Source organism: Lagopus muta, chromosome 6 (genome assembly GCF_023343835.1).
Source record: "Lagopus muta isolate bLagMut1 chromosome 6, bLagMut1 primary, whole genome shotgun sequence".
NCBI classification, from domain to species: Eukaryota; Metazoa; Chordata; class Aves; order Galliformes; family Phasianidae; genus Lagopus; species Lagopus muta.
Window position 1 is genome coordinate 29,152,565 of NC_064438.1, and position 10,148 is coordinate 29,162,712.

General features: G+C 41.8%; 1 protein-coding gene across 10 annotated transcripts in view; it reads right to left on the reverse strand.

Moving 5' to 3' along the window:
* The window catches only part of GPHN (gephyrin), a 259,406-nt gene extending 249,541 nt beyond the window's left edge, over positions 1–9,865 (reverse strand). For all 10 annotated transcript variants that reach the window (XM_048947457.1, XM_048947455.1, XM_048947453.1 and 7 more), the window contains exon 1: positions 9,722–9,865. In XM_048947457.1, coding sequence (XP_048803414.1) covers positions 9,722–9,785 — 64 coding nt within the window. In that variant the 5' untranslated portion in view covers positions 9,786–9,865. The remainder of the gene's footprint in view (positions 1–9,721) is intronic.
* Positions 9,866–10,148: the final 283 nt, after the last annotated feature.

Here is a 10,148-nt window from a genome sequence, read left to right on the forward strand (position 1 = left end):
TGCAGAATGGAAAGAGCATCTAGTTATCCAAACATAAAGCATTTCTGTATCTTCTGTGCTGTGTTTTTTTTTCTTTTTGGTGTTTTTTTGTTTGTTTGTTTGTTTGTTTAGCTGAAATGGCTTCTAGTTGTAACATTGACATTTAGGAATTTCAGTTTAATTTCAGTTTAAATTTATGCTTCAAATGAATTGCATTTTACATTTTGCTACTGCGCCAAATGGCTCTAGGCTGATGTTTTCACATTATCTTCAACATAAGATGTATTCAAGAGTTTCTTCTAATTGTGATATACTTACTTTTATACCGGTTAAAGTGTTTTGGGTTTTTTTTTGTTTACATATTGTTCTAATGTGCAGTTGAAATAACTTTCTATGGCCTAAAATATAGGTAGAATGTTTTTAGCAGGTGTTTTTCCGGTGCAGAACAAAGGAACTAGGGATAATCTGTCTATTATGACTTGCTAAAATTATTGAGGAGCATTTCTGGTAAGAAATGCTGGAAATTATTATTATTTCAAATCCAAAATCTTCCTTATGATTTGATGGGTCATCACAGCATCTTACACACAACAATAACGAAATATAAGACAGGCTTTCAAGGAATTAAGGGATTTTTCTAATATTAACGACAATCCATGTGTCCCAGTTTAACGCTACACAGAAATTTGCCTCAGATGCCTTTTCCAGAAAGATGTGCTGTTCATCAAAGTGCTCAAAAAAAGTCTACTGGAACCCTTTTCTGACAAAACAATGGTGAAATGACAACAAGCATTTTCACTAATTCCCTTTCATCAACTACTAAGCCAAAGAGAAAAGTCAAGTACTGAAACCACTGTGCATAAACTAGAGCCATCTCCTTTGGAATAAAGAAATATGAAGAGGCAGGTAAGCATCCTTGAAGCTTAACGAACAAAGAGATTCTTCAGTAGTTGCTTTTTTAGGCAGTTGCTTATAACGTGAAATTTAGTTTCCATTTTGATTTTTAATGTTTAAAAAAAGAAGAAAAAGCCTGTGTCTTACTCTGATTACAACATCCTACACACTGGAGATGTCAGTAATCATTTGAACTCTTACCACACTGGAATTTTAGTGGCATGTACAAATCACAAGGCTTTATAGCTTACCTCCCTACTGTGGAACAGAGTGTGTTCCTAAAAACAGACATATCACAGAATCTAATGCTGTTCTGACATTAAATAATTGAATATTATACATCTTACTAACATGACTGTTCCCAACTTCTTGAATTTCCGAGCCTTATCTTCCTCCAAGCAACTACGCTGTCAGGTAGTCACATGTACTTCAAAAAGTTTTAAGGTCTCTCTCATAAATCTCAACAGCCTTCTAAATCTTTCCGTTTATTCTCCTTTTCTTTATTCTGCTAAACAAATGCCAGAACAAATGTCTGCACAACCAAAATGGTTTGAAATCCCTCACAATGGAAGGAAAGAAAATCCCTCTTCTCAGTCTGCTCAATCAAATGGATCATCAAAAGCCTACCATCAAGTATATTTTACAGTTAACTGGAATTATTTTCACGTAAATTCAGCAAGAGCTAGGTAACTAGTGACTTACACCTCATTCATCTATTACATCCATCTACCAAAGCAAAGGAACATCATCTGAAAGACTGAATCCTTTAAGGATATCATGATGATGGTATGAAAAAGAATCTAGAGGTTACAGAAATATTCTAACCCAAATTTACGTACCATTTGCAATAGTAATAGCAATACAGAAGTTTTACCCAGAGGGAGTTGCAGACCAGCACCTGCAAACACAATTTTCCAGCATCTCTGTAGTTCTCTCAAGTATTATATGCAGAACCACTTTGTCCGTGACTCCCTTCTAAAGATGTTTCAAAACATTCCTCCTCAGTATATTTAATTTAAAGCTCATTTTTCCAAGGAAGCGGATATTGAGGATCTTTGATTTGCTTTAGGTTTATTTAAAGTGTTCCCTGACGTATTTTGACAATTGAAAGAAAGAAAAAAAGGAAAATGAAACTTATAAATATATGTGTATGTATATATATATGTATGTATATGTATATATATATGTATGTATATATGTATGTATATATACATACATATATATAATGTTCATTCCTTCTGCTTTTCCTGGAAGCAACAGGCATTTTTGTTGCCAGATACGTAATCCTGCCACTTTCTCTTGACTATTCTCTGACATACACATTCTGACAGGAAGCGTGTAGTTACCTTTGGCTTCTCACCCACCTAGCCTGCTATGTCACTACGCTACAGCGTATGAAAGAACCATGCTAGTGGGAGCCTATCTAATTTGAACTCCTGGAATTTTTCTTCTTCCAGCAGCATATAACGCCACCCACACTTTCACAAGAGACTCATGAATAAAAGGATACATACCCTCCTGACACCAGCATCTTCTCTTCTACAGCCTGCCCCATCATCAAAACCCCAGGAAAACTGCATCAGGAAGGAATAAGAGGTAGCCAAAAAGAAGTGTATCGGTCTTCCAAATTCATAACTATTGCCACACTCAGGTGTCTCAAGGTCTTCCCAAGAACTGCTGGATGAAGGCTTTACTAACTTGCGACATTTCATTTCAGATCTTGCTGTCAACCTTTTTCTAAACACCCTATCCCAAGGCATGAACAGCATATTGCTGAGGGAAAAAGGGAATGTTGTTGTTTTTTTTTTAACTGCAATCTCTGCCTACAGCATCATTTGCAATGATCCTAGGAACCTTTCCCTTCTGAGTCAGACCTGCAGAATACTTGACAGCAATTCATTTTAAACCCTAAAGAACACATATTGCTCTTCATCCGTACAGCTTCTCACCAAATGATTCTAAGCAGCAGCTCACCTCCTAGTAAATACCTTGCATCATTCAGGTAGAATACAGTGCATTTCCAAGTCCTCAAAAACAGCACCACACAGATACATTCCTCAGCAACCACTAAGGTACAATAACAGTCACCAAGAAAATCCCTCTCCCTATCAACAGCATATGCAAAGAGCTAATTGCAATTTAGCCATTACACTTCCTTGGTCAACCATAGCCACAGGTAGTAACTACAATGATTTTACTAAAGATTCTGTTAGTTAAGGTTGCAGAACTCAAAGTCTTAGTTTCGTAAATGGGCATTTTTTAGAATCCAGAACACCTGAAAAGTGGGATGAGTTGCACGACTTCAGGGTTTCAACACAAATTTCTATCCCCTATGTTTCAAATTCAAATTAAACTAAAACTAAAAATTAATAATGACACACAAAAAAACCACTACCATCACCAGAAGCCACACCATACGCTTTGATTTCTGCTTCCCAATTTTAAGTTCCAAAAGCCACATGTAAGTCAGAAGAAATCCAACAAAATCAATACAAGAAAAAAGTACCAAGTAAAATTATTACACATAAAACTTAAATTCCCTTCAATATACAGTGCGAAAAAAGAAAACTAAGTATTTCATAACCACACAGTAGGCACTCAAAAGCCCAAAATACATTATCACTCAGTGCCTGTACACACTGTTTCTTTGCACAACTACATAACAAATAATATAATTTAATAAGAAAATTAAAGTATGTTTGAGAACATACCTCTGTGGTAGCAGTCTTGTGCAGTATTTGCTGCATTATTATCTCCATCTACTAATATAATTTCTATGTGAAGTATATAATGAAGCGTCATATTAAATACGAAATTGTTAACAATTACTGTTCTAAGTAACAGACTCGCATATGGAACTAAATTAGCACTGGGTCAGTTGTTTCAGATCTTGGCATACATCAAAAACACTTTACTGCTCAAAAATAGATTTTGTAACACACAGCCTATTCACTAAATCACTGGAGCCAGCCACTGGAAGTTTTGCTATTTATCTTATAGTACCAGAAACAGAAAATGCATTGCATTCCTTTCAAAAGGCCATTACTATCAATCATCCACTTTGCAATAGTAGGACAGAGTCCTGATTTGCAAGATTTTATAAATTGTACACAGAACATTATTCATTAGGGTTTATGCTAATTTTTTTTTTCCAACTGACTTGCAAGTCAGGCATAAAGTAAGTTTAATTAAATTAGTATATAAACAAAACAAATAAAGAAAACACATCATATATATATTTCTTACTTGTAGATTGAGGTTTTCTAAGGTAACTGCCTAACAAACAATTTTCCCAAGCACTTTTTATGCAATTACTTGCTCTCTGTAAACTCTAACGTACTATTCCCAATTGTTTTTGTGATTTAAACAAACAAAAACATTACATAAAAACATACCACATACAGAAGTCCTTCCTTATCATCTCCCATGTAATCATTACCCTCTGGTTGTTAAAAAAAAAAAAAAAAAAAAAAAAAAACAACAACAAAAAAAAAACCAGCTTTCTCAGGCATTCTGCTCGCTTTTCAGTAAGAATTCTGTCATAAGCAAGACCAGCATAAGAGCATTTGAATATAACAGTAAGGAGTTGCATACTAAATCTACACATAGGAACACAATGCAATTTTTTTTTGTTTTATTTAACCCACTCTTCAAGACCTTCTAAATTCTGAGCTACAATTTGTTCTAATTTTTGTTAGCATGTCCTCCAGATGCACAGTATCCATCTCAGATGGAAGATAAGAAATACCATCCCTGCCCAAATGAAAAACAAAAAATTACAACCCTGTCAAGAAAGCCATTTCAAGTATCTGAACAAGAAAAAACAATTCTCCCATTTATTTAAAATAAACTTTCATACTTTGAATGAAAGCAAAGTGAAAATTTTAACTTTCACTTCACAATTACACTTCACAACAAACATCTTTGCCTTTACAGTATTATAAATTTCAAGACAGACATTTTCAGATTTAAGCACTGTTCTCTTTCTGAGGTCATCTGAGGCAATGTTAGGAAGGTTACTGGTGAAATTCTACTCTGCTATAAAAGAACCTTTAAACAAACCCTACTCTTACTTCAAAAAAGCAAACAAAAAGATGCAACTAAATCAAAACTAAGGGGAGAAAATTAGTATCTATGTATCAGGATTCTGTACACCACACATTCTAAAGCATACACTGACAATCATATGTTCCATTATCACTCTATTAATGAGAATGGGAAAGCCATCCCATCTTTACTGGAAAAGAGAACAAATGCAATGCAAGTAGATGTCATGAATAAACTCCGTACAGTCATATACAATCTACAGACATGGAACATGGGATAAGATGACAGCCTTTCAACTATGTATCTGGAAATAAACTCAAATCAAGAAACACTGATGACGTGACTTCTCACTCCTGCTCTGCAAGAACGCACAAACATCCAAACTAATGGTCATCACATATGAAGGAATCAATTAAAACATCAGCATGTAAGAGAGAAATAATCTCATGCCTCACATATCTTTAACTTCAGAGTCTCCAATTCCTTCAGTTCAAAAGGAAACTATCACAGTAAGCAAATTAAACAGTGAGTAAAAGCCTCTTATCACTGAGATTCCATTCACTGGTTTTTTTCATGCTTATATATTTATACTTACATATTTTAGAACTATTTTAAAAGAAAAAAAAATCCAGAACTTACTTCCTCTTTAAAAAGTAAAAGTCATATTCAACACTGAGAAATTACGAAAAGGAAACTAGACATTTGTATTGATCACAATCAACAAACATAGACGGTTTCCTCACAGCCAAAAAAAAAAAAAAATCAGAAAGAAATGCTTTTATGAAGACTTTCAGCTACAAACAGAAGAGTTACCATGGATAAAGTAGTTACTACAGATCAAGTTAAACCTTGCGCTCAGGAAAGAGTGAAACTGATGTCGGTCAGTCTTGAAACACTCTATTAATGGAGGAAGTACAGCTTTTCTGTATTTCTATAGCTCATTTGGAGAGCTAAGTTTTGGGAAGAGTGCTGGGGTTCCTCATAAATGTACCAATTTGAATCTGTGTTTTGAAGATGAGTGCCCACCAAGATGTAGCTTTGAAAGGAAGGCAGATTACAGACAAAAAACAAAAACAAAAACAGACCCTTGCATTTAGACAAAGACATCTGACAGTAAGTCCTAACAAACCACTCCTTACCCTCCCACCTAAACCTCTGGGAGAAAGTTTGCCATAAGCTCTAAGGCACATCCAAAATGTGAACAGCATCACCACTAAGAAGTGATCTCACAACTTGCATGCTAATGATGTGGAGAATTTAAGTCATGACAATTTACCTTATAATGCTGAAGACTGGCAAATTACTTTTTAGTTGAAAAATCAACAGTGTATAGTTCTAAAACAGTGTTCAACAGACACTGACAATCTAAAAGATATTGCTACCCATTTTTCTCTAAGATAATTTTTACAATTTTTTAATGTTTTTTTGTTTGGATTTTGTTGAGTTTTTATTCTGGCTGTTGTTTTATTTGTTTGGGTTTGGTTTTTTTCTGTACACTACTGAACTTCAGATACATTCAATTTCTTTGTTTGGAAGGGGTTCCCAGGTAAGCAAAGCTCTGACATTTTCAGAAGCACATTTGCTCCAAAGTAATAAATTCAGACATCATGTGTATCTGCTGTGCTATTTCAATAAACTACATGTTCTCATACACTTGAAGACGCTAAAGTAACCTTTCACATTACAGTATAAACAGGTAAACCAAGGCCTAAATTTCTGCATTCAGCAGCATTTGCCTGCTTTGTTGTATAGCCCCATGGCCACAGCTGACACAGAATTGTAGGGTTTGGAAGGAACTTCTGGAGGGCAGGTAGTGCAACCCCCTGCTAAAGAAGGTTCTCTACAGCAGTCTGGACAGGAAAGCATCCAGGCAGGTTCTGAGTATCTCCAGAGAAGGAGACTCTACAGCTCTCTGGACAGCCTGTTCCAGTGCACTGTCACAGTAAAAATGTTCTTTCCCACATACAGATGGAACTTCTGTGCTACAGTTTGTGCCCACTGCCCTTTGTTCTGTTACTGGGCACCACCAAAAAAAGCCTGGCCCCATCCACTCGACTCCCTCCCTTTAGGTATTTATAAGCAGCGATACGATCCCCTCTCACTCTTTTCCATACTGAAAAATCCCAGAGCTCTCAGCCTCATCCTCCCCCATGAAGACAAGGGAGATGCTCCAGGCCTCCCATCATCTTTGCGGCCCACTGCTGAACACTCTTTAGAAATTACCTGTGTTTCTTCAACTGGGAGCCTAGAACTGTACACAGCACTTCAGATGTAGCCTCACAAGGGCACAGTAGAGGGAAAGAATCACCACTCTCGACCTGCAGGCCACGCTCTTCTTAATGTGCCCCTGGATACCATCGGCCTTCTTAGACACAAGGGCACACTACTGTCAGTCAAATCATTTTAGTCTTTACTTAGTGGAAGAATAAGTACCTGAAGAAGAAATCATAAGTGCTGCACTTCACTAAAACCCCTTACACGTTAACTACTTAGAAAAAAAGTCTCATGAAGGTAGAAAGCTGTACATCATCACCTTGTCAACATACCAAGGATGGTAAAATTATCCCAAAAAAGAAGATGGGTCTGAGATTTTCTTTTTTTTTCCAAAACAAGCAAAAAGCAATTCAAAAAAAGAGCAAAGACAGAAAATGCTGAACACAACAAAATCTAATCTACAAAACAAACATCCGCTTTGTATTATCAATATACTCTAGAGTCACATGCTTCAATCTTGACCTCAAGAAAGGTTAGCAACCAAATATTTGTTTTATATCCTTGTTTAAAAAACAAACATAGACTCCAAATCAATTCAAAGCAGTTCAAATTTCATCCAAATACAACTGTGAGGTGCGATAATGGTACTTGCTAAAGTAAGCATTCCATGTCTGATAGGAACATCAATGATTATGATGATAAGTCCACATCACATATATTAACTAACCAAACATATGGCTGTGATCCTAACCAGAAAAGCTAAATCATGTTAACTATCTAATTCTAATCACTGTACTTTTCTAAGCAATTAAATTAAAAAAATAGTGTTTGTACTGAGTCTACCTATTCTTACACTTACTCTTTTATTCCTCAGACAAGAAGCAATTATCAGTTCATTTTTATGAGAAAAAAGTCAAAAATGGACTCCACAGTTTGCTGTCTTTCCACAACGGGAAACAGCAAAAACTAGGTGGTCCATGCCCCCAAAGTACAAATGTTTTCTTTGTGAAAGGAAATTCCAGAGAGGAAAACAAGTCTGAACAAATATATGACATTCATTAACACAATTATATAAAGTTTGGTTTCATGTCTATAAACATACACTGGTTAGCAAAAAGAGTCTATAAAAAAGTGCTATAAATCAAAGTGTCCCCATTATAACAGGAAAATAATTTGCAAAATTTTTCAACATGCAATTCAAAGCAATGGCATTAGGGGGAAAAGGGCTAAAAATGTTCTGTTGTCTCCTGATTTCCCTTTGAAAACAAGACAAAACAAAATCAGATCATGCACTCTTCTCAACAGAATTTTACATTATGGCACACAGGTACAAGAGTTTCACAGCATTCAAACTGGATTTGTAGTACAAATGGTAGGGTATTCTGGGAACGTTTACAGGTAAAAATTGTTAAAAGTCACCAATCAACACAGAATAATAACCCAAGGCAAGTAGCATGAAGCTGTACACGTACGCAAAGAGCGTTTTGCTGGCAGACACCTCATGCTCGCTTTAACTTCGATAATATCGGGTAACAGCACGCCTGCCCTCGCTTTCAGCACAGGAGCCGCGGACTCCCCCCGCATCCCGCCACGGGCCGCCTTCAGCACCGTGCTGCGGACAGCGCCCGCTGCTCGCCATCTCGCGGCCGGGCTCCAGGCGGGCCCGTTTCGGCACGCGACGGACGCACAACTTCCAGAGCAACTCCCCGCTCCTTCTCCAGGGACCGCGGCCCCTTCCTCCCAGCAGCTACAGACTGCTACGCGTGCTCGCACCGCCGCTGTCGGCCCAGGCTCTCCATCCAAGCTCCAAGCCCGACGCGCGAAAGGCTCGCTCGCATCTCTTCTCTCCCTTCCCCACGACCGCCGCTCGCATACTCGCACGGCCAGGGGCTGCTCCCGGCCCCGCCGCTCCGCCACCGCCCGCCGCTCTCCGCGGCGGGCCAGGATAACCGCAACCCCGTGGAGGCCGAGGAGCCCCGCAGCCTGCGACACGCGCACCGCCTCGAAACCGCTCTTCGCAGCGCCTAGGTCGCGAGGGGACCAGCCACGAGCCGGCGGCGGCGCCCCACCGGCCCTCCTCCCCCTCCCGCGTCCGCCCCAGGCCGCCAGGAAGGGCCATCCGGAGGCGTGGGGCGAGCCGCGCTTCCAGGCCCCCCGGGGCAGGCTGCCGGGCCGCTTCCGCCCCGCCGCCGCCAGGCCCGGCTCCCGCCCGCCCGTTCTTTTCGCCGTCCGCAGGCCGCCCTCCCCAACGTCTTCGCCCTCCCGGCCCCGCCGCAGCCGCCGGAGGGGGAGAGCCCCGGGCCCCGCGACGGGCGCCCACCCCCGCGCCGCCTCCCCTCCAAGCGGGGTGCCCCGGGCCGACCCACAGCTGCGGCGCCAACGCCGCCCGCTCTCGCACACCCGGAGCCGCCCCCGCTCCCTGCTCCCCGCTCCCCGCTCCGGGCCCGGCCCGAGGCCTCAGCTCCCTGCGCGGTGGCGGCGCCGCAGGAGGCGGCCGGGGGGGGGGGAGCCCCCGGGACCCCGACGGCGCGGACCGACCCGCGGAAGCCCCCCGACCCGCGACGCGGGCCCCGTCGGCGGCCGTTACCTGTGAGCACCCCGACGCGGATCTGGTGATCGTGGTTCGTTAGAATCATCCCCTCCGACGCCATGTTGCCCGGCGCAGCCACCGCACTGACAGCAGCGGGAGGGGGGGAGGAGGGGCGCGAGCTCGAGAGCGGCGCGAGCGCAAAGGGGGAGGGGCGGGGGCGAGTGGGGCGGGGCCAAGGCGAGAAGGGGCGGGGCGAGCGCCGGCCGCGCGGAGCCGTTACGAGCACGAGAGGCGGCGGCTGAAGAGCGCAAGAATAGCGTGCCACGGGCGGCGCTAATCGAGTGCAGAAAGCGCCCGGCCCGGCGCCGCGCCGTTGGCCGCCGCGGCTGGAGGGAAGACGCCGGGCCGGTCATGGGGGTGCTGGGCACGCGGCTGACCCCTCGGTCCCGGCCGGCAGTGCCGGGTCCCCTCGGCAGGCGGCGCC